Below are 25,373 nucleotides of genomic sequence, written 5' to 3'. Positions count from 1 at the left end.
TATTTACTAACTAGATAGTAGATAAGAATTATCTTAGGTGAAGGGAAGGACAGCACACACTCCAGGGGAAGTCAGCACAACTGGACTAAGCCAAAGCTAAGAAGTTTCCTGAATACAATCAAACACTTTGAGGGACAGAGTAGCAGTGGTAGGGTTCTGGGGACCACGCTTTCAGGGGACATCTAAGTCAATCGGCATAACAAAGCTTATTAAGAAAATGTTCTGCATCCTACTTTGGTGAGTGGTGTCTGGGGTCTTGAAAGCTTGCAAGCAGCCCTCTAAGATGCATCAATTGGTCCCAACTACCTGGAGTAAAGGAGAATGAAGAACACCAAGGACACAAGGAAAGTAGTAGCCCAAGAGACAGAAAGGGCCACATAAACTAGAGACTTCATCAGCCTGAGACCAGAAGAACTAGATGGTGCCTGGCTACCACCAATGACCGCCCTGACACAACAGAGAGTCCCAGATGGAGCAGGAGAAAGGTGGGGTGCAGAACTCAAATTCTAGTAAGAAGACCAGACTTAATGGTCTGACTGAGATAGGAGGAACCCCAGAAAGCATGGCCCCTGGATTCTCAGCCCAGAACTAAAACAATTTCCAAGGCCAACTCTTCAGACAGGGATTAGACTGGACTGTGAGACATAAAGTGATACTTGTGAGGAGTATGCCTCTTAGCTCAAGTAGATACAAGAGACTAAATGGACAGCTTCTGTTTGGAGGTGAGATGGGAAGGCAGAGAGGGTTAGGAGCTGGTTGAATGGATATGGGGAATCAGGGTTGGAAAGGAGGAGTGTGCTGTCACAGTATGGGGAGAGCAATTAGAGTAAATTTAAAATTTCTAAAGTAGAAAAGAATAAATTTTTAAATTAAAAAAACAAAAACAAAAAAAGGCAGCAAAGGAGTAGAAAATAATCACCAAAAAGGCAGGGTAAATAGAAGACACAAAATAAGATGACAGAAATAAATCCAAACATATCAGTAATCACAATAAATATAAATGTACTAAACTCTCAAACAATTTTCCAAATGGAATATAAGATAAAGTTTAGCTATACATTATTTACAAAAGACATACCTGAAACATAAGGACACAAAAGGCTTTAAAAGATGGAAAAAGATGTTCTAGGCAAATGCTAAACAGAAAAATAGACTTAAGGGCAAAAAGCATTATTAGAGATAGGAGGATGGTACCTCTAGAGCATTAAACCTGTTTCTTCTTCTATAAAGCAGGGCTAAGCCATACCTCCTCGGTAAAATATATAAAGTATACACGATGTTAGCTAGTATAAAGTGCTAAGGCAGCACAAACACACACGCAAACACACACACACACACACACAGAAGAGGAATAGGAAGCATTGAAGGAGGGGTTAAAATTTTAGAAGATTTGAGAAAAGATCTGAAAGATGTGAGGAAGCGATCCATGGGAGCAGCTGGGAAGAGGTAGCACCTAGGGAGAGGTAGCAGCAAATGCAAAGGTCCTGATGCTGGAGCACACCTGCTGTGTTTGAGGACCAGCAAGGAGGCCAGTGTGGCTGGTGTGGGTGAGGGAGGAAAACAGTGTTAGGAGAGGAACTCAGAGAGATAGTAGGGGCCAGATCATTCATGGCCTTGTAAGTCATAGTAAAGTCCTTGACTTTCCTTGACTTTGCTCTGAGTAAGATAAGGGATTTGAACAGAAGAGTGAGGGGAATGTAATTATATTTTTAAATGATCACTGTGGCTGTACTGAGAGAAAATGAAGTGGGCAAAAGCAAGGAGACCAACTAGAGGTAATGCAATAGTTCAGACAAAAGACAATGGTGATTTGGACCAGAGTGCTGGCAGTGGAGGTGATGAGGAGTGGTTGGATTATGTATACATTTTGAAGGTGGAACCAACAGGATTTGCTGAGGGATTGGATGTGGGATGTGAGAGGGAGAGAGAAGTCAAGGCTGACTTCAAGCTTTTTGACCTGAGCACCTACAAGGATAAAATCGTCATTATCTGAAATGGGGACGACAGTGGGTGGAGCAGGGATTTCTTTTGGGGAGAGGAGTATTCACAATACAGTTTTGGATATCGTAACTTGGAGATGTCTATTAGACATCCAAGTGAGATTTCAATACATAGTTAGATATGCTGGCATTTATGGGAAAGTCTGGCCTGAAGATATACATTTAGGAGTCATCAAGCTCTAGAAAGTATTCAAAGCCAGGAGAGAAGGTGAGGCCACCTAAGGAGGGAGTGTAGAGAAAAGTCCAGGGACTTCTAAACTTCAGTGTTTAGATTCTGGGGCATTGAGGAGGCACCAGGGCTAGAGACTGAGAATGAGCAGACAGGGAGAGAATCTAGAGTATGGTGTCCTAGAAGCCAACTGAGCGATGTGTTTCAGGAAGGAAAGAACCATGAGCTGTGTTAGATGTTGCTGACAGGTCAAGTAAAATGAGGACTCAGCATGAACTAGTGGGTTCAGCAACATGTTGTTGTTGTTAGCTGCTGTTGAGTTGGCCCCCGACTTATGGCAACTTCATGCACAAGGGACGAAATGCTACCCAGTCCTGCACCATCCCCATGATTGGTTGCAGATCAGACCACTGTGTCCCATAGGGTTTTCCTTGGATTTTTTTCAGAAATAAATCACCAGACCTTTCTTCCTAGTCCATCTTAGTTTGGAAGCTCCACTGAAACCTGCTCAGCATCATAGCAACATGCAAGCCCCCACTGATAGAGGGGTGGTGGCTGCACATGAAGTGGGAATTGAAGCCAGGTCTCCCACATGGAAGGTGAGAATTCTACTACTGAACCACCAATGCTCCCATATAGGCTGGTCTGATGTGAAAGGATAGCTGGGCCAATCAGATTCCATGATTCAGGAAATGTAACAAAGGAATACCGAGAGACTGCAGCAGCAAACAATAGAAACCAATGTGGACCATCTTTCGCGTTGCTTTTTGCATTGCTTTTCTTTTTCCAGCAAACAGTAAAAATAGCTAACCTTTATTAAGTGCTGGCTATGAGCCAAGAACACGATTATGATGTCTATTTTTAAACAGGGAAAGTGGGGCTCAAAAAAGTCAAGTAACTTGCCCCCAGGTCACTCAGCTGGTAAGTAGCTGAGCTGGAATTCAAACCCATCTCAAGCTTTTAATTACTGAACTGTGCTGCCTCAGTTTGATTAAGGGGAAAAGGTTTTCTATCTATACTTCAGTATGGAACTCACATTTATAAAATACCAATTTGGGGCCACTTTGTGAAGATGGCAGAGGACAGGGCAATGTTTCATTCTGATATAAATAAGGTTGCCATGAGTCAGAGCAGACTTAACAGCAACTCACAGCAACAACCTTATGTCTCCTGAACTGTCACAAAGTCCCTATGAGGTAAATATCATTACTACTGTCATTTTACAGATGAGAAATGGAGGCGTTGAGGTAAGGTGTCTTGTTAGCGGTCAAATATGGCAGAGGTGGTGGGGACAGAATTCCAGCCCAAATCAGCACTGAGGCTTTGGTTCTGCCTATCCCTTGTTTGTATAGATCAACCTCACCTTTTGCATGGGGGTGGGCTGGAAGCAATCAGGCCAAGACAGGGCTGGGGAACCTCAGAGAACCGGTGTTGCCCTTACAAGCTCATCACTTGGAGGACACTTGGCAGGTTTTAAGGATGTGATTCTCTGAGACCCCCAACCCCAGAGTCTGCTCCACGAGTCCCAGGGCAGCATTCTCAGCTTCCTTGGAACCAGACCTGAGCTCTTTCCATGGGTAGACCCTCTGATTCTTAAGGCCGAAGCCGAGCCTGAACTGAATCCCCATTCCTGCCCCTGCCTTCAGGTATCCTGGGCCTCTCCCTACCTGTCCGGTGGTGAGGGAACGGGTGTAGCCAGGAATGGAGCTCCGGGGGTGGATCCGGGGTGGGACACAGCAGCTGGGAAAGATCAAGATTCCAGAATCAGAGTGGGGTTCAGCTAGGAGGTGCAGGAGGGGGAATGATAGCATTGGGGCCCCTAAGTAGGTTCTATTAGCCATGGCTCCTCATGCAGAGACCTGCCCCCGACTCCCCGCCAGGGCCCCTAGGTAAAGAGACTCCTACAATGAGGCACTTAGAAAAGGACCATCACCGTAACATGGGACACAGTGAGACACCCCAGGACTACCCAGTTGGTATTCAGTCTACATACAACTTCTGCAGGGATCCATTATCAGCTTCCCACATCCAACCCCACTACCCCACCTCCCCACCCCCATTCTTACTTGATCCGGGCCTGGTCCACACTGGAGGAGCGGCGGGAGGTGAAGCGCCTTGCGGCTGCTTTGGGAGATGTCTTGGGGCTGCCGTCCGAGTCTCCACTCTCCTCATCCCCCATGGCTTTGATGTAGCTGCCGCTCCGCATCCTGCGGCAGGGGATCTCCCCATCCTTGCCACCAGTTGGGTAACCCCCCCAGTCATCTTGCGGCACCTGTGGGGACAGACGCCTCTGTCTCTCAGACTCGTTCCTACTAAATCTAGAGTCCAGGACCCTCTTTCCCCACTGCCAACAGAAGGCACTCTGCTCTGGCCACACCCAAAAGCATGCAGAGGCAGAGCCAAGGGTGAGGTCTTGGACCACGCCCTCCATAGCAGGAGGTGCCTCATCACCCTCCATAGACCTTTTGCCACTTAAGTGAGGGCCACTTACAGAGTCTGGGGAGCGAGAGTACCAGGTGCCAAGAGGTTGAAGATCAGAGCTCAAAGTGACCTGTGGCAATCCCACCCCCACCAATGAAGCATCACCTGACCTCAGTCACCTTTTACCCCTCCTTCTCCTTCATCCTCAAAACCTGCTTACATTCCAAATCCTCCAACTCCCCCCTCCGTTCTTGTGAAGAGCCACAGAGGATTCTAAGCAGAGGTGTGACATCAGATTTGTGTTTCAGAAAGAGCACTCCAACAGTCCGAGCAGAGGATGGATTGCAGAGGGCCAGGAGCAGGGCAGCGCTCAAGTGGTAGCAGGGAGACCAATTAGGAGGTTGATGCTGTTATCCAAGCAAGAGATGATGAGGCCTAAATTAAGACAATGACAACGAGGGGGATGAGGAGGAGATGAAAACGAGAGATGTTAAGGAGCTTCAGTGAGCTTGATTAGACGTGGGGGATGAGGGGGTGGGGAGGAGTTAAGGATGACTGGTAGGTTTCTGGCTGAGGACCTGGAGGATGGTGCTGTCGTTCAGTGAGCCATAGAATCCCAGAGAAATGGTCTTGGGAAAAAGGTGACAGGTTCAGGGTTGAGTGTCTTGAGTTTGGCATGGAACTGTTGGGCAGGTGGCTGGGTACTTGGTTCTGGAGCTCAGTGGGAAGATCTGGGCTGGAGGCAGATATGTGGGAGTTATGGGTGGCAGCTGAATCCATAGGAGCGAATGAGACAGCCCAGGGGGAAGGAAAAAAGAGAGCCAGGGAGGGATCCACTGACATTTTACAAGGGACTGGCAAATAAAGAAAGAGAAGCCTATGAAGTCACCTGAGAGGAGTGGGCAGAGGGTAGGAGGGAGTCAGGAGAATGCCATGTCATAGAAATAGGAGACATTTAAGGATTAAAGGAATCAATAATGTCAAATGCCACAGTGCATTCGAAGGTTAGTGACTCGGGCTCAGGAGTTGACAGATTCATATTCAAATTCTGGCCCATCACTTGCTAGCTAGGTGAATTTGAGCAAAACTGATTAATCTGCAGGCCTCAGTTTACTCATCTGGAAAATAGTAGTGATAATTATGCCTATATCACAGAGTTGGTGGGAAGGATAAATGCGCCAGTACAAAGTGCCCAGTACATAGCAAGTGCTTAATAAACGTCAACTATTAGTATTATAAGCATTGAAAGGTACCTTTTAAGGATAGCTCTCAGGAGGCCATTGGTGACCACTGCCAGGGCATTTCAGAGGAGAGGGGATGTGGGAGCCAGATCACAGTGAAGGGGAGAAAGAAGGAAAGTGAAGAAGTAGAGTCTATGCTCTAAGAACTTGGGTATGAAGGGAAGATAAAAGATAAAAGGGCATGCAGAGTTGAAGGATTCTTTAGGATGGAAGAGACTTGGACATGTTTTCAAGATAAAGGAAAGAGCTGGTTAAGATAAAGACGATCTTTAGATGCAGAGGTGGGGGAGGACAGGTCATGGATGAAGGAAGTCCTGAGGAGATGGCTGAAGTCCTTGGTGGAGGGCTCAGCCAGGCATTTCCTCTGAGCCAGGAGGGAAGAGGGTAATGGTAGCTGTGGATCTAGACAAGTCTACAGGTGCCTTGACAGGAAGTTGAGGGAGACCATGATGTTTGACCCACGCTGCAAAGAATGAGGTGGAAGTGAAGGCATAGGGGAGAGGGGTGGAGAAGGTGGTGAAGGTGTAACACATCTGTTGTAAAGAACAGGCTAAATGGGTGAGGATGAGGGCTCTGAGAGGAGTAAGGGCTCAGGGTGGGCATAAGAGTTCAGGGAAAAAATACAGACTCTGGGGATGGGGCCAGGTGAGGAGACAGTGAGAACAGGAATCAGGATGTGATGGGTCTCTATGAAGGAACTCAGACAAGGGATGGGGCTCCAAGAAAGAACCTACTGTGAGGGACAAGGCTCACTGAGGAAGGAGACAAGGACACAGGGAGAGTACAGGGCTCCATGAAGGAACAAGGGCTCAGTGTAGAAATGGGGGTTCTGGAAGAGGGCTGATGGAAGTCTGGGGTTCAGTGAGTGAAACAGGGTCTCAACAAAGAGATTGGGGATCCAACGAAGAAGCCTAGTCTGATGGGGCCAGCCTCCCCTGTATTTGTACCAGGGGAGCAGAAGGCTGTCTGAAAGGTCCCTGCAGCCCCTTGGTTCTCTCCCATATAGACCCAGACTTCCCAGTACTAAGATGCTCTGGAACCCCAGAACCTGGATGGATCATTCCCCTTCCCCATACTCTACAGAGCGGAGCCACAGGCAGGTGGAGAGAGGCAGGCCAGCAGATGGGACAACCAGGGCATGCTCTGCCACACTGCAGGGTTCCCGCTCTGTAGCCATTGCGGAGCCTTGCTCCTCCGCAGGACACTGTGAGGTGCATGTTAAGGAGGAAGCCCCTGGAGGTCAGGGCAGCCCTGGAGAAGCAGCAGAGAGCAGCGGAATGGCATCGAGTTTCCAGGGCTGGCAAGGGCTTAATTATAGGGGTGGAGGGGTGGTTGTTCCCTACTCTGGCCTTTCTTCAATCCCCAGCTTAGAGCACATCCCTACCTGGGAGGGTGCAATTCAAGGCCAACTCAGAAACCCTGAATACTAGAAGTCTCCAATCTCTCCTCCCTCCCATCCCCTCTTGCTTCCACCAGGCCCTATTTGCTCCCTTGGGCTTTCATTGGGTTCCCCTGGAAAGTCCTACCATGAGAACAACTTACCAGCAAGGCCAGTAAAAGACAGCAACTGGCACATGCAGTCTCAATTCTCCATATCTTTAAGCATGCTGTAGTCTCTTCCTGGAATACCCTTAATCTACTTCAACACTTGGCTAACTCCATCTCCTCTTAGAAGCCATTCCTAGCCATCTCCAGCCACCATCTCTCCATGTAGATGAAATGCCTTCTCTGTGCTTCCATGGTGCCCAGGGCTCTCTCCTATGACGGGCTCATCACACTGCATTCTATCTGTCTGTCTGTCCCTGCCCTCCCCCTAAACTGTGAGCTCTTCACAAGCAGTGTCTGTGTCTTCCTCTTTGTATCTACAGCACCTAGGAAATGCTCATTGAAGGAATGAATGTAGGCCAAGTATGAGGAATGTGGGTTTTGGTGATAACTCTAAGTCTGCTGGGCCTCCAAAATTTGTAGTGGCTTTTCCTCCTCAAACTATGGGAGGACTCATGAAAGCATACCAGAGAGCATGAGGGGCCTGAGGCAGAAAGGAAAAAAGTTAATAGTGAGAAGAGTGTCTCACCACTACCCACCCCCACCACCTCAATGTGGAGACAGAGAGGAGACAGGGTGGAATGGAGGCTCTTAAGAAGAAAGGCTCAGAACTCCTAGTCACACAACAGAAGTGTAAGACAGGATGGGGACTGCATCTCAGCTATCACCGGCACCATCCATTCCCAGGAGGCCCTGTCCTGGCATTGGGTATGGGGCTCAGGCTTCAGTGTGCCCCCCAGCCTAGGAAGACCCATGAGACAGGGCTCCCACGTGTCCTCTACATCCTCATGGGCTGTCCCACTACAGGAACCCCAGGATGAAAAACTCCAGTAGAGGCATCTTTGGAAAGAGGCACCTTTGAAGGTCATTTTGACCTTCACAAAATCTGGACCTCCGAGATTTGAGCAGAAAGAGGTCTGGAGAAGGCCTTGGGGCAGGAGAACTGCTTTCTAACTGCTGACCTCCAATCTCAAGAAAGGCTACAACCAGGCTGCCCCACACTGTCCTGTCTCCTGCCAACCCTCAACTTCATTTCCCTTCCATCCCCATGAGACAGACGAGCACAGACTGTCCAAAGCAGCAAGTCAAGAGGAATAAATGTCAGAATAAAAGGGCCCCTTCATTGCACAAATAGGGAAACTGAGGTCCCCAAAGAAAAAAAGACTTCTCAGGGTGACACAGTGAGGCAGAGCAGAGCCTCCCTGCCTCCAGGGCCTCGATACTAGCATAGTTGACCCCCACTGGACCCTTCCCACTGCTCTCTGGGTGACAACACTGGTGAGGGCTGAGGAACCTGTTGCCCTACCTCCACCAAAGCCTCACCTGCAGATAATGATAAGTCCTGGCTTTGGCCTTGGTCTCTGGCCCCAGGAGGCCTTTGCCTGGCCCGGCCCCTGGGTATCCATCCCGGCCCTGACTGACCATCATGGTATGCCAGGCACTTCGCTTGACTGATTGTCCATCCAGCGACATGGACATGCCAGTGCAGGCAAGACAGCGGCCTTCTGACCCACCCGAACGCCCCTTGAAGCTCAAGTCCCGGTAGGACCCATCTGGAGCCTCCAGGCAGAAGGGACCACCAGGCTCCCCGGGGGGCTGCCCGCCCACCAAGAAGCCACTATCACTGTCCAAGTTGTCATCGGAGCTCCACCAGCCCGCAGCCTTGGCCTGGTGCCTCCCGTCCCCCTTGCGGTCCTTGCTCTTGCTCCTCTTGCCATGCCGGGACTGGTGGTGGTGGTGGTGGTGGTGGTGATGGTGGTGGTGGGAGGTGTGGTGGCCTCCAGAGCCTGGGCCAGGATAGCTGTCTCCCCCAGATCCTCCTCTTCCCTCAGCCTTGGGCCCATTATAATCCCGCTTCCCTGGTGCCTCCAGAGAATGGGACTTGGCAAAGAGCTTCTGCACAGAGTGAACCAGGTGCCGGATGCGGCTGGGGCTCTCGCTGCGGGCCTCTGGGGCAGTGCCAGACCCCGGTCCTGGCCCGGGCCCGGCCCCTGCTGGACCTCGCTGGTATGGTAGTGTGTGGAAGCCATCTTGTTGAACTGGCAACTGCTTTTCAAACTGGTCCAGGAGGGTGGGAGGCAGGCGGGGGGCACCCTTGCCCTGTGGGTGGCCCACGCAGTCTTCACAGGTGTCGAAGGGGCCCTGGCCGGGGTACATCCTGGGGAAGGTGCTGCTACCCCCCCCAACCCCAGCCCCTCCCGGTCCTCCCTCAGGGCCTACTGATGGCCCCTCACTCAGGCTCAGGGGTCCTTCGGGAGAGAGGTGTCCCAGGCCAGCTCTCGGGGCACAGAAGCGGGGCTCAGTGGAGAAGGCCTCCCCGGAGCCCAGCAGGTACGGGGCCCTGGCAGCTGGGCCCACGTCCATATGCTGCTGGTCAGCAAAGCGGGCTGGGCGGGGATGGCTGCCTCGGTCGCCATGGTAACCCCTCATGGCCTCAGCAAAGGCTCTTCATAGTGTTGGGGGCCAGGCCCCAGGAACCTCCTAAGAAAACAGGGAGAAAGAGATTTGGATTGAACAACAGGCCACTTTGCCTAAAACCACCTTTTATTAGGTATTCTTGTATTCCTTTAAGTCACATATCCCATTTATTGTAATTAATGATACTGTCTTTCCACAAATGGGCTAAAAAGACCTCAAAATAGTCCTACTAGAAAAAGACACTCACAAGGCCACAAAGTAATCCCATCATTCATCAAATGCTGCAAATTTGATACTTATTCACAAGAAGAAACGCCCTCAGCCAAATGAGTTTTTAAAAGTCCTTAGATTACCCAAAATGAAAGGATATCCAAATAGATATAAAAATATTTAAAGAAGCCAGTATTAGGTGAATTAGCTTTAATAAGCTGGTTTTAGGCAACTTGATCCACAGCCATCCCTCTGCCCCATCCCCACTGCAGGTTCCCACTGCTGCAAAAGGCCAGGCCACCAAGTCACGGCCAGCCGTGACCAAAGAGAACACTGAATCCAAATCCACATAGCCAGCACCATTCAGCAGGAAAATCCTTCCACACCCTGTTCCTTCCATCTAGCTGCAGGCTCACACTCCCTCCCCCCAGGACTGAGATAGGAAGGAAAACCTGAGATGACTCCTCCTCACTCCTCCACTAGGTTCCAAATATTCCCCCAATGAAACTTTCCTTTTCACCTTTTACCCCTACCTGCCCCATCACCACCACCACCAGCCCACCTTGGAAAATACCACTTCCCATTGGAGCGGAGTCATGGAGGGAGGAAGAGAAACTATAAAGAAGGGAAAGCTGGCTATACGAAGCAGTATCTAAATCCTAAACTAGAATGGGAACCCAGGAGTTCCTGCCTCTCAGAAACAATAGGGAGGCAGGGCAGGGAGGTGATGGAGAGAAAGCTTTAGAACCAGTGCCCTTGGCCGCCATCCCAGGCTTGCCAAGGCTACAGGACAGAGAGGTCAGCTCTCAGCAAGATCTGCCTCCAATCAGGACTCCAGGAGCTGCCAGGACAGGAGCTATGGCAGGCGGGGGTAACAGCAGGAGGGGCAGGGACTGAGGAGCTGGCAGACGGCTCCCTCCCTCATCCCAGACCAGGCTCCTGGGCCATCTGCTGATGAGGAGAGGATGACAGCCTCAAAGACTCCGGACAGCAGCACCTCAGAGACTCATCCTCCCATCCTCCCTTCCTCCCCACCATCACCTCCCCACATCCACTCTGTTTCAGGCTTCTTCCAGATCCTGCTCACAGCCCACTTCTTATTATTTCTCAAGCCCTTGCTATGTACCAGATACTACCTAATACATACCTAATATTTTCTAACCCCACTGAAATCCTGTGATGTAGGTATTATCTATCTTTTGCCCATGGAGAAATTGAGGCTCAAAATGGTGAGGCCACAAAGCCAGTAAGTAGGTGAGTCACTTTGAATTAAGATTCAAACCAAGTTGTTCTGACTAGAGAACCTGAATCTAATCCCCATCTCCCATGCTCCTACCACTCACCATCCGGGGTGTCCCATCCTTGGTGTCAGGGTCCCCACCGCAGGCAGAATCCTAACTTCAGAAGGCTCAGGACCACTGGCTCCTGACAGAAAAGAAAAGGGTGATAAGCAAAGAGAGAACCAGGTTCTCCCAGGGTCCTCAGAGGAACAGTCTCTGGCACTGACAGTCTCCTTTCCCAACCTCCCAAACCAAAACTGATTGGATCCCCCATGATGCAGTGCCTTTGGACCCCCAGGGAAATGAAGTTGGCTTCATTATGCAAATACATGCAAATGAGCTTACAGGTTGGACTACCTCCAACTGCAGGTGTCTGTGTGATCTGTCCATGGTGCTGAGCCATTGCAATTTCACTGCCCTTAAATATGATTCCATTCCACAAACATTTGTTGAGCAGCTACCATAAGCAAGACTCTGAGTAAGAAGGGTATAGAGGTGATCTGAGTGTGGTCCCCATCCTCGTGGGGCTTACAGTCTAACAGGGAAACAATCTCTCACATGGCAAAGCTGTTCCAGGCCCCTGCATTTTTGCACAAGCTGTTCCCTCCTAGAATCTCCCTTTACCCACCCCCAAACCCTTTCCCTGGCTAACACTTACTCATATTAAGCCTCACCTTCTCTCGAAGACTTTCTAGACCCTTATTCTGGGTTACACCTCTCTGTTGGGCTTCCATAACACCATAGGTCCCTCCATGAAAACAGCTATTACACTGCATTGAAGTTGTCTGGTTCAGTTTCTGTCTCCCCAACTAGAATGTGGAACCAAGTCCTAGTCATCTCTGGATCTCCAGAACCTAACTCAGGGCTTTGCCCAGAGCAAGTCCTTAATAAATGTTCGCTAAGTAAATGAATGAATGACTGTGCTTGAAAGACATACCAAAGTATTAGGCTGGTTCAAATGAGGGTAAGACCATATCCAACAGGGGGAAATCAAGGAAGACTTTCCAGTGGAAAGGGTGTTTGAGATGCAGTACAAGATGGCTGTGTGTTCCACAGACAAAGGCGGAGGAGGGATAATTTCCAGTGGAGAAAACAGCAGGCACAAAGGCAGAAGGGGTGCACAAATAAGAAATTCTGAGGAATGGGGCGGGAGAGTTCCAGAAGACACAGTTAGGGTTTGGCAAACACTGAAGAGAGGAGGGAGCGAGAGAGTCAGAAAGGAAGACGACTCTGAAGTTTGTAGCAGCCGTGACTGGAAGACTAACGATGCTGTTATTAGACACAGGGACGTCAGGATGAAGAGCTAGCTTTGCTAGCATAATTAATAGTAGTGGAAGAGATGCAGTCAGACACCAGGAAGAACTTCCTGACCCTGAGGGGTGTGAGACAATGAAGAAGACTGTGGAGTCTCCTGGGAATCTTCCATAGAGGAGAGGGTAAGACATTCCAGCCCCCAGCACACCCTGTGGCCTGGCCTGGAGAAGCTGCTGGTTATCTTGCCTGGAGGGAGACTGGGGTGACCTCACAGACACCAATTGCCTGGTTCTAGATGACAATTCGTCTCCTCCAGCACCCTTCTCTGGGGAAGCAGAGGAGACTTCCTATCAAAATGGCTTCCCACATAGTTGTTGGAAAAGCACATGGCAGCATCCCCCTGCCTTGGAAAGAAGTTTTGATAGCCTAGTCCTTTGTCTATGGCATGCTCTTCCTCTCCCTGCCCCAAACAGGACCTGTGTCTGAGACTCACAGCACTCTGACCAGACAATGTCATTTACTTCATTTGTGGCTACATCCAGCTGGAGCCTCACACTGAGCTTCTCAATGATAGACATTCTTAGGTTCCCCCACCCCCTGCACAGGTGCCGATGCCAAGCCCAGAGCTTTCATCAAGGTCTTATCAAACCTCAGTCTCTCTGGCATCAATCCATGTTCTTCTGGCTCTAGTCTCAGAGGAGATGGGTCCCTATAATTACTACTCTCCAGACAAACCACCTCCTGACTCCCTTACCTTGGGCTCCCATGTCCTTTATAGGCAGTAATATCTAACGGAAAAAGCACAAGCTCTGGGACCAGAAGGTGTGACATCCAACAAGTGACCTGACCTCTCTAGCCTAATGATACCCGCTCATCTATCTCCCACGGTTTTAATGAATATCAAATGATATCATGCATATTAAATCACTTTATAAACGCTAAAAGATTACACAATGTAATCCCTTATGTGAAACCTTTATTTTGGATTTCCAAAATCCACAGTGTCCAAATAGTCAACAATAAGATTAAATCCAAATTACCAGGGGAAAGGGAGATCCAATTTATGGATTTGGATTTCCTAGAGAGAAGATTTAACCAACGACTGGCTTCCTCCTAAATATTATGCCTTAGGATCACCTTCTGCCACCCCTCTAGCCCCATCCCGTTACTAAACACAATGAATGGGAAGAAAAAACAAGAGAGAGAGGATTAATACTTCAATCCATCACCAAATCCTATGACTTTACCTCCTAAAAATATCTCAGGTCTGCCCACTTATTTCCATATACACCAAGTCACTGTGGGCTGACTAGCTAAAACACATTCCCAACCTCCTTTCCTCTTTCCCAGCCTCCCTTGTAATTAGGGGCCTCGTGATTCAGCTTTGGCTAATGAGATACGGGTAAAGTCCTGATGAGGGTATCTAGGAAATATTTTACCATCCGTCCCCTTTTTCTCAGCTTGAATACAGCCATGATGCCTGGAGCTATGGCAGCTCTTTTGCCACCATGAGGGAAAAGCCTAGAGATTAGCAGAGATGTTAGTCCTGGCATCATTGAGCCATGGAAACAAGACAAGTAGTTTCCTTCCTCCAGACCTATATGTGATAAGAAATATAATCCTTATTTAAACCATTGTTAGCCAGATTTTCTGTTGTTTATAAGCAGAAAGCACACCCATTTCAGAACACCATCTTCTGCCTGGACTTGTGCAAAATCCTGCTAACTGGTCTCCCTGCTTCTGTTCTTACCCTGCTCCAATCCAAATGATTATTTGGAAACACAGATCTGATCATGTCATTTCTCCACTTAAAATTCTTCACTGGCTTATTGATGCCCTTGGGATGAAATGCCTTAACCTGTCCAGCAAGGCCTGCAAGGTCTAACCCTCCTACTTTTCCAATAGCCTGTCAAAACGTGCTATCTCCCTTGCTCTCTCTGCTCCAGCCATGCCGGTTCTTTTTCAGTTCCATGCTCCCGCACATCATGGGGCCTATTCCCCCTGACCAGAAAGCTTTTCCCGCCCACCTCTGCCTTGCTAACTCCTACATGCCCTTCAGATCTCAGCCCAGTTCTTCTTCCTCGGAAGCTTTCTCTGGCCTCACTGACTAGGTCAGATCCTCCTGCTGTTTGCTCTCAAGGCATCATGTACCTGTACAGCTCTTATCATCATTACCATTTTAAATTTGTGTGATTCTGAGATTGTCTGTCTTTCCACTAGAATGTAAACACCATGTGAGCACAAGAATTCTATCCATCTTATTCACTGCATTATTCCCAACCCCTAGAACAATGCTTGGGGGCAATGGTGGCTCAGTGGTAGAATTCTCACCTTCCATGCAGGAGACCCTGGTTCAATTCCCACTCAATGTACCTCATGCACAGCCAGCACCTATCTGTCAGTGGAGGCTTGCTTGTTACTATGATGCTGAACAGGTCTCAGCAGCATTTCCAGACTAAGGTGAACTAGGAAGAAAGGCCTGGTGACCTACTTCCAAAAATCAACCGGTGAGAACACTATGGAACACAACGGTCTGATCCACAACCGACCATAGGATGGCACAGGACCAGGCAGCATTTCGCCACATGGTGCATGAGGTTGCCATGAGTCAGGGGCTGACTCAACAGTCGTTAACAACAACAAAGAACAACGGTTAACGTCCGGCAGGTGTCTGCTGAGTGAATGTGAACCTACAAAGGACAAGATCCTTTCACTTAAGATATTTTATTTGATCCCCACGACTATCCCAAGCAGTAAATATTATCCCCTCTACCCAATTTACAGATGAAGAAGCTGAGGCTTGGAGAGGTTAATTGACTTGCCCAAGGTCTTGAGAGCTGAGACTCAAGGCCATTGCTGCCTGACTCCAAAGTCTTAGCTTTTCTCCTACCTGTGCTGTTAGCCTAGAGAAGTCAAACTTACTAAACACCATTTCAAAGTAAACATAATAATGAAAGTGAGCTTGCTTTTGCAAAAAGCAAGCAAACAAAACAACCTCACACATACCACACACTCGAGAGTAACCAGAGAGTGGTTTAGCCTTTTCCTCTGTGTGGTGAGCATTGAGTTTATTCCAAGTCCAAGGTCAGATAAGTACAAAATAAAGGAAGCTCCCTGAAGCCCTATGACAGCTCTGGGTGCTGGGTGTTTTTTTCTCCATTTTATGGCACCAAGTCATCCATCTACTATCCCAGGACACAGAAAGGTACCCATATGGTGAACCTCTGAGTCCAGCGGAGCAGCCGCTTTAGCAATTGCCTGTGGTTGGCTGGGAAGTGGGGAGTGAAGGAGTCTGGGAGGGTGCCGTGTTTGACAAATTCTGCTCTGATGTAACCCGAATCTATCTGGGAATGGAAGAAGTGGCACACATACTGTCACCAAGAAATTACTCAATTTAGCATCAACTACACAATCCAGCAATTAGTTTCTTAAACCGGAACTTGCTGGGGGCTGCCAGGCCGGTGGGGTTGTTGTTACAAATCTCTCTGGGAAAGCAGCTGTGTAATTCGCCAGGAGGTTGTCACTGCCCCAAGCAATTATCTTCCAGAAAAAGAATGGAAAATGGGGGAAAGAAAAGGGCTGCAGAGGGAGGAGTTGAGTGTTTTTTCTTCCTCTTCCCTGGGCCCTGCCCAGCCAAATCAGTTGATCTTCCTTTCCTGAAACCTGGGTTACTCATAGACTCCCTGGATCAAAGCAGTTATCAGTATGGACTCTGTCATCAGACTATGTGGGTTCAAATCCTTCTTGGCTCACTTACTAGCTGTGTGTACTTAGGCAATCTCTCTTAGCCTATTTTCTCATCTGTAAAATGGGGATAATGTTCAAACCATCGTAAAGGTACTAATGATGTGATGGTTAACGAGGTAAGGAATATAAATTGCTAGCACCATACCGGGCACAATAAAGGTAGCTATCATTATTTGTACTTTTATTACTCTTCCTCCATTGGTTTACGGGGTGACCTTGGACATGTCACTTAATCTCTCTGGGCCATCCATATAAGACCAAAGGCACGCCGCTGGGGAAAAGATAAAAATGTTCACACCTGGGTACCCAGGGATCCAGGTGTGTTTGACAAAGGCCAGGTCTCAGGGGCTGACACGAAGAGATGTCTTGGGCAAAGATAAAGATTTCAAAAGTCAAGTATTAGCTGATTCACTCCCCCAGCAAGCTACCTGGGAAGGTTAAAAGCTGGACATGATAGTCCAGACAGCAGCAAGGGGTATAGTTGCTCTGTTAAACTTATGCAATCCCCCCACATAGGAGCTATGTGGTCATCCCATACCAGTTCCAACAATGCAGAATTTACAGCAAGTGAGGCCTGGAATTCATTTCGCTGCTGTAGGCCTGGGCTCCAGGCCTATAGGTGAGCTGTGTGTGCCCTTGGGACCTCAAAGTTTCAGGCTTCGCCTACTCACCCCCTTTCCCTGTGTTGATATAACCAATATGACCAGGATTCTGCCTCAGTTTCCCTGTCCAGCCCTACACTATCCACTGTCCAGACTGTGAAAGGGATGACCACTGGGAGCCATAACATGGAGCCTCTGACCTGCAGCCCACACTCCTGATCGTTTACCTGTGCCCATGGGTAGGCACCACCCCCACCACTTCCTCCTGCATCCAGTTCTGCCTGAGACCCCTTGATTATTTTGACACTGCCTTTGCCCAGCTGCTCTTGGCAGGACCTCTGGTGCCCTAGTCCCTCAACCCCACTACCTAGCCCTGTTGCCGAAGACTCAGCATGCATTGTGCCCAACTCAGCCCTTAGGACCCCAGAGAAAAACCTCCTTCTCCTACCTGCCCTGCCCCAAAGGATGGAGAAGAAGGAAATAGTTGAATGGAAGAAGGAAGGTTAGGAGTCTTATTCACTCACCTTTATTACTTTTTTATTTAATCAACTCTTCCTGGGGGCTTAGGGCAGGAACTTTACAGAAAATGGGCTTACTGGCCCCAAAATACTGGAGACATTTAAGCAGATCTAAGTCTAAATCCATCTCCTGACCCAACAAAGGGTGTTCAGCCTGTGAATAACCCGCACTACCTATAATCTCTTTGAAAACTCCCCCTCAGGGGGCTTTGTACTTGATGTTCTCTCTGCTAGAACGCTCTGCCCCAGATATTCCCATGGCTTCTTCCTTCTCATCTTCCGGGTCTCAGCTCAGAGAGGCCCTCCCTGACCACTTGCTCTAGCTAAAATCAAGCCCCATCCCCCAGGTATGCTAGACTGCACCCTCTCTCATTGTCCTTATAGCATTATTGTTCTTTGAGATTATTTTCTTTATCTATTACATATTTATAGTCTGTCTTCCCATAGTAGAACATGAGTGCCAGGGGGGCAGGGATTGTCTGTCTCATTCACTGCAGTATTTTGAGTATCTACAACAATGCCTGGCATGTAACAAGTGCTCAAAAAAGGTTTATTGCATGAATGAATGTATTCAGTTGCCACACTCGTGCACTCTGTGCACAACAGCCCAGAGAAAGAACCTCCACTCTTCTCCCTCAAAAGGCTCAGGAGAGTACCTGGAGATTCAGTATCATAAATCCATCCTCCAGCCCTGCTCATCACGTTCATCTAGCCCCTCTTGATTGGCAGGTAAAGATGGTTCTTTTCTGCCACATCAGGGTCTCCCCAGTTGTTTCCCTTTGTTTAGTTCAAGGCATCAGGGAGAGGAGGAAGAGGAGGAAAAGTAAGACTATCCACACTGCAGAGAGGGAGAGTGGGGCTGTGGGGTGAGCTCCCAGGACTGAGCTGCAGAAGCAGGGCTCAGGGTGTACCACCCAGTCCCTAGCAGGTCTCTTCAAACTTGCTGGGCCCCAGCTCCTCTCCCAGCCGGGATTATGTGGCCAAGAGGGCCAGAAGCACAGTCTGGACTTCCTCCTGCTCCTCCAGGGCTGCCAAGAGCCCCTTGAGACACGATTTGGGTTTCATGTTGATCAGCCTTACCCCCTAATCACAGTCATGGCCAACAGCTTTCTGCCCATTCTCAGTTGGCTCCTTCCTTCATGTCAACTGAACCAAATCTCAGGCCATGCTGCTTTGTCATACCCATGCTCCCCCTCCCAAAGGGGCCTTCTTGGGGAAGCTATCCCTGCCCATTGCTGAGAAGGACTCTCAAGGCCAGAACTCCTGAGGACCCTGGTCAGGACAGCTGGGGACAGAGACTGTAGATCCTCGATCATGAATTAAACTGTTCAGGTTCAAATCCTAGGTCCAAGTTAGTAGACATTTGGTCTTAAGTAAGTTCCCTCAGCTTTCTGAAGTTCAGTTTCTTCATCTTTCAAATGGGGGTACGTAAAACTACTTCTTTCCTCATTGTGATGTCTTGAGGATTAATAAGATAATGCGGTAAAATGTTCAGCACAGTGCCGAGGGTTAGCTATTAATGACGAGAAAGAAACCACTAAAATGCCTGAGATCTGGAAACAGGGCCTCTGGGAAGGTTTCTCAGACAGCCTTATGCAGAGGCTATCATCACACCTGAATCAGGATGGGATCAGAAATGGGTTCTCTGGAAACTCGCTTATTTCATGCATCTAGGAATTTCTGTTTGCCTAGGCTCCTTTTGAAGACCTCCCACACTGAAAACATGCAGAAGACTGCAGCCCTGGTGGCCAAAGATGGTGGCATCTAAGAGAACTAGAGGCCCTTGATTCACAGACCACAAACCCCTGCTGCCAGGGCTGGTGTTCTCTCTTCCAAATCTAGAAATCTATAAAGGAAAGCCCAGGGACCTCACTGCTGGGTGTTGGAAGAGCTTACAGTCACCTGTTTCCAACCATTACATCACAGCCTACCTGCAAGACCATGAAAAATTTGTTTTATCTGAGCCTCCATTTTCAATTTTCTTATATGTAAAATGGGATCATCGGTAGTTCAGTGGTAGTATTCTCACCTTCCATATGGGAGACCCGAGTCTAATTTCCAGCCAATGTACCTCATGCACAGTCACCACCTGTCTGTCAGTGGAGGCTTGAGTGTTGCTATGATGCTGAACAGGTTTCAGTGGAGCTTCCAGACGAAGACAGAGTAGGAAGAAAGGCCTAGCAATCTACTTCCAAAAATTAGCCAATGAAAACCCTATGAATCACAATGGTCCAATCCACAACGAATCGTGGGGATGCAGCAGGACTGGGCGGCCTTTCACTGTGTTGTGCGTGGGGTCACCATGAGTTGGGGGCCAATTTGATGGTGGCTAACAGCAACAACAAATAACTACCTCCTAAGGTTGTGGCAATGAGCTGATTTCTCAAGGCAACTGGCACACGTGTCTCCATATGTTGGTTTCTCCCCACTTTAGCACCCTGGAGCCTTCTTTCATTTGTATATATTTGGTGAGATTTGGGCTAGTACTGCCCCGGCCTCCAGGGTGCTACCAGACCTAAACCTGCCAGGACCAGCAGAGGACAACAGGTAGGAGTCCAAGCCCATGGCAGGGGTCCATGGGGCAGGAGCTGCTCAGCCAGCCCAGACCCATAGCCTTTCCTACCCTCTGGCTCAGGAGCCCCGTTTCCCCACCAGGATCAGAGCACAGGACTGCCTCTTGGGCTAGCACACTGTCACATCAGCTCTCTGTGTACACTGGGACAGAGTCTGCCAGTACCAGGGTCTTCTCCTTCTGGACTTCTCCCACAGGGGAGTCAAGCACAGGGCTTGGCATACACGGGGTTCCACAAAGGCTTGTTGGTTGGCTGACTCCCTGATCCACATGGTGATACCTCCAACTTCTCAGCTCTGGCTGAAACTCTGCCTGCCCCAGCTTCAGGGGTATTTAAACCCCTACTCTCCTCTGGGTTTCTGAGCTTAAGAAGAGTTAGGGCTACAGCAAGAAAGAGTATGTGGAGAGGGGGCAGCACAGACTGTAAGATTCCTCTACATGGAGGGTCTGTCCTCCCAACCTTGCCCTCTGACACAGCTCAAGCGGCCCCTCTTCCAAGAAGCCTTCCCTAAGAGTACCCTCCCCACCACCCCAGGGCACAGCTGTCATTACCTCCCCTTAGCTCCCATTCCTCTGCCCAGCACAGCAGAGTAAATATTTGTTTGCAGGCTGTGAGCTCCCTGAAGGCCAGGATTCATGTGCTCTTTCTCTGTATGGACAAGACCCGGCATATAGTAGGCACTCAATAAGTTCAGGGTCAGATACTGAGCCATTAAGAAGTAGTACCCAGTTGCTGAAGCATAGGGAGAAGGCAGGAGAGAAATGACTTCCTGCAGCCGGACCATGACTCCCCAGCAGGCAGAGCTTGCCACTGTGATGTGGATTTCCTGAAAAGCTGTGAGTGCCTTGTCCAGGGAGACATGTAAGCAGAGGTTGAAGGACCACTTGGGAGGTTGGTATAGAAGGGACAAGACAACGTCTGGTGGCTTTAACTCTGAAGTCTGAGGTCCAACTCTTTGAATGACTACAACTGCTCAGGCCCTAGATGTGTTTTCTTATGTTATCCTTGCAACTATTCTATGCAGTAGGTACCATTATTATTCCCAATTTACAGATGAGGAAATTGAGGCTTAGAAATATAAAGAAAATTGCCCAAGGTCACGCAGGTGGTGGAAGAGAGATATGAATCCAGGTTTGATGCCAGGCCTGATGCCGAACAATTGTTGGTAGTTGCCATCGAGTCAATTCTGACTCATGGCAACCTCATGTGTGCAGAGTAGAACTGCTCCAAAGGTTTTTCAAGGCTGTGATTTTTTGCAAGCAGATTTCCAGACCTCCCTTCTGAGGAATCTCTGGGTGAGTTCCAATTGCCAACCTTTCAGCTAGTAGTCAAACGCTTAACCATTTGTACCACCCAGGGACTTGGCTGAACAGAGCACATCTCAGGTAACATGTCTCTCTGACCACACTGGCCTGCTAAGGCCACTCAGGAGATTCCAGTGTGTCCTAACTCATCACCCAGCCTCCACTGGCCATTCTTCCCTTGCACAAGGGCATACATGTTTCCAAGACTGTTCATTCATAATGTACACACGTGTTCATCCAGATGCAAATTGCACAGCCATGCAGAGTCATCCACACACAACTTACATATACATAGTCATTGCTGCATAATGTACACAGATACACATGAGCTTGTTCCCACAAGGGCTCGCATGCATGTACACTTTCAACCAATGGTTACTGATGCTAGTGTCCACAGACCTGTTTATCCACACAGAAGTTACGCGATACAAAGCCTTACATACATGTTCACGTGTTTATCCCCACACAATAGATATGTGTGTTCATTTCACATTGCTAAGGCACCCATATCTACTCAATGTCACACACTGAATCCTCCCCCAACAAGAACTTCACCACTGTTCCCAGATCCAATACTAGGCCCAGGTGAGCAATGAGGCTCCCTCCCTCTGGGGTTGGCCAGGCTGCCCTGAGATGGGGAGAAGGCTAGGCCTGCCTGTGATGGATGGAATTAATCTACTGAGCTGGAGAAACTAAATAATTAAATCCCTAATCACCCCCTAATCCAGCCCAGGCCAATATAGCTGAGGGAGGGAGGGGGCTCTGAGGCCCAGACTAATATCCTAGATAGGGGGAGGGGCTTCGAAAGAGAGATACAGATAGAACCCTCTAGCCCTGGGAGGAAGTCTTGCAGGAACGGAGACAGACAGACAGACGGGCATAGTTCTCCAAAGCCACAGGCTCACCCTTTCCATGTGGAAATGGAGCCTCTTGGGGAAGACAGCCTACCACCATACACTCAAACAGGGTAAGAGAGAGGTCCCTCTCCCACCCTCCCCAGGGCCCTTACTGCCCCTCCAGAGGATGAGTTCTAGGAGTGTATGGAGATGGTGGAAAGGACACTCAGAGTGCCCAGGGCCGTGGCAGCCAAGGGGAGCAGAGTCTGCCTCAAGGGTGGGTGGCCTGAGGTAGGATCAGCTGGACCTCAGTCAGGACAGGCCCCTTGCCTAGCCTGGTGGCATGGCAGGGAAGGCCCGCCTCCTCACAGGTACACCTGTTTCCCTCAGGAAGTGGGCCCAGCACGTGGCGAAGAGGCTGTGGATGGGGCAGAGGCCTGGGCAGGGGGGCTCAGGAAATCAGCCTGGGAGGAGGCCCCAGTCCAATTGGCTGAAAAATGGGTCATTTTCCTTTTGAAAAATAGTGAGAAAATGGAGAAGTAGGTCGGGCTCACATCCCCTCAGCCCCAGGCACCATCCCAACTTGGCAGGCTGGGGAGAGGGAGAGGCTTGCAAATGCCAAAGCCTCATCTCCCCCAGGACCCCTGTCAGGGCAGTTGCCCCAGGGAGCAGGAGGCTGAGGTCGTCCTTTCCCGGGACACCCAAGGACAGGCATCCTCTTGAGGCCAGGGCTGGTACACGAGCCCTACGCCACCCTGGGGGCCCTGGGGTAAGGGGAGCCAGGGCTGGAGCCAGACAGGAGGTGGGGAGCTCCAGCACAGGGGGCCCCAGGAGCCCCCTCCCATCCTCACATCTGTCGTGATGCCTCCTTTCCTCTTTTCTCCTCCCTTTCCTCATCGTCCACGTGGGCAGAGTCGTTGCCATGACACCGTGGGCAGGTGGGCGGCTCTGGCGGCTGTCTCAGCCCAACCCCCAAGCTCAGAGCCCAGGTGGGAGGGGAGCAGCTGCAGCACCCCCGCCCCTAGTCCGACAACAGAGAGGCAGAGGGCCCCATGCACCCCGGAACCTGGAAGGGGCTCTAGCACTGGCCTCCTGGGGAGAAGGCACTCCTGCCCCAGGCTTGGAGATCTGGGGGAGGAACCTTAGGCCTAGGGTCCCCCTCCACCAGAGGTCAGGGAGTGGCATGGACGGGGCTGCCCCCCAGCTCGCACTTCGCCCTCCTCTCACTGGCTGTCCTCACAGTGTTTCCCACATGTTTAAGTCTTAGTCCTTTCATGCCAGCAGCTGATTGGTCCTGCCTGAGGTCTAACCTCAGTTCTTCATTCTGCAACACAAGCTCAATTCTGCGTGTTCTCTCGGGAGAGACGGGAACAACCCAAGTTAAGGCTCTTGAGAACTTCCTCCGCTACTGCCAAACCCATTTCCCTGGGTCTGCTGACAACCAGAGTTCACATCACATGGAGGAGGATCACTCACTCCTGAGCCCACACTTGGCCAAGGCACCGGAGGGTGCAAGGTCCCACTCCACCGGGAGAGAGGACTGGGAGTGGAGCAGGGAGAGGGAGAGAGGCAGGGGCGGGGCAGGGGATGCTGCCTGAGGACACTGTCCTGCCTCCCACCACTTCTGGCTTCAGGAGGTTTAGGCCATGCCTGACCCTTCCAGCTCTGAGTTCTTCACAGACAGGCCCCATCTCCCTCAGGGTCCACATTCATCTCTCTGTGTGTCTCTAAGTGTCTGTGGCTCTGACTTCCTAAGATCCTTCCCGTTATTCAGGGTCCTGCTCCTGACCCCTGTCCCCTTAGGAGGAGCCCTGCATCACTGAGGGAATGGAAAAAGACAGCCCCCAGCATGGTAGTCCTCTGCAGCCTGACTGACGGAAGTGGCCATACGTGGGGTGGTGGTGATGAGACCTAAAAGGGAGAATGGCAGCCAAGGTTAGCTGGAGGGCGGCCAGCTGGTCACGGGGTATTCACGATATGCTGTTGTTGTTAGCTGCTATCAAGTCAGCCCCTGACTCATGGTGAACCCATGCACAGTGGAACCAAATGCTGCTGGGTTCTGTGCCATCCCAATGATCGATTGTGGATCACACCATTGTGATCCACAGAGTTTTCACTGGCTGACTTTCAGAAGTAGATCTCTAGTCTTTCTTCCTAGTCCATCTTAGTCTGGAAACTCTGCTGAAACCTGTTCAACACCATAGCGACACACAAGCCTCTACTGACAGATAGACGGTTGCTGTGCATGGTGGCTGTGTATGAGGTGCTCTGGCTGGGAATCAAACCCAGGTCTCCCATACAGAAGGCAAGAATTCTACCAGTGAACTACCAATGCCCTCACACTCATGACATACCACATACACACATAGAGACACTTATTTTCCTCCTTAATCTTCCCTTGATGACTAAGACAGTACATCTGTGTGTGTATATACAGTGTATCCCCTTTTCTCCATCTCCACTGCCAATGTTCTGCATCAGGCCACTCTCATCCTAATTTCTCACCAAAGCTATTACAAGAGGTTCCTAACTGGCCTCCCTACCTTGAATCTTGCCCCATCTCGATCCATTCTCCTCACTGGCTGCCAGTGTGATCTATGTAAAATTCATTTCTTCATCAAATATGTACTGAGTACCTACTCAGAGCCAGGCACTCTTCTGGACACAGTAGCTTTATCAGTGAACAAAACAGATGAAGCTCTTATTCTCATGAAGTTAATATTCTAGTGAAAAAGGATGATAAACAAATACGTGAAATAATGGCAGTGTTAAGTACTGAAATAAGAAGACAAAGTGAAGCGAGGGATAGAATGACAAGGGGCTATTTAAGACAGACTGTTAGGGAGGTCTCTCCAAAAAGGTGACTTTTGAGCAAAGACACGAATAAAGTGAAGGGGCGAGTCATGTGGATATCTGAGGGAAGAGCATTTCAGGCTGAGGGAACAGCAAGTGCAATGGCCGTGAAGTGGGACAGTGCTCAGCACTTTGCGGAATAGAAAGAAAGCCTGTGTAGGAGAAGTAGAGTGAGGGAGGAAGAGAGTGGCACCTAAGTCAGGGCAGCGTTGTTGTCAGGTGGCGTCCAGTTGGTTCTGACTGATAGCAACCCTATGTACAACAGAACAAAACACTGCCCGGTCCTGCGCCATCCTCATGATCATTGTTATTCTTGAGCCCGTTGTTGCAGCCACTGTGTCAATTCATCTCGTTAAGAGTCTTCCTCTTTTTTGCTGACCCTCCACTTTACCAAGCATGATG

General features: G+C 49.6%; 1 protein-coding gene across 1 annotated transcript in view; it reads right to left on the bottom strand.

The window, feature by feature from the left end:
* Positions 1–9,806, bottom strand: part of DLGAP3 (DLG associated protein 3) — a 40,429-nt gene extending 30,623 nt beyond the window's left edge. The window contains exons 1-3 of the mRNA XM_004371963.2: positions 8,700–9,806; positions 4,236–4,441; positions 3,837–3,909 (exon numbers count right to left, since the gene is read on the bottom strand). Coding sequence (XP_004372020.1) covers positions 3,837–3,909; positions 4,236–4,441; positions 8,700–9,806 — 1,386 coding nt within the window. The remainder of the gene's footprint in view (positions 1–3,836; positions 3,910–4,235; positions 4,442–8,699) is intronic.
* Positions 9,807–25,373: the final 15,567 nt, after the last annotated feature.

The sequence above is a fragment of the Trichechus manatus genome, unplaced genomic scaffold, assembly GCF_000243295.1.
Source record: "Trichechus manatus latirostris isolate Lorelei unplaced genomic scaffold, TriManLat1.0 scaffold00015, whole genome shotgun sequence".
Classification (NCBI taxonomy): domain Eukaryota; kingdom Metazoa; phylum Chordata; class Mammalia; order Sirenia; family Trichechidae; genus Trichechus; species Trichechus manatus.
The sequence above is the reverse complement of the archived record's forward strand: the minus strand, read 5'-3'. Positions and strand labels throughout refer to the sequence as shown.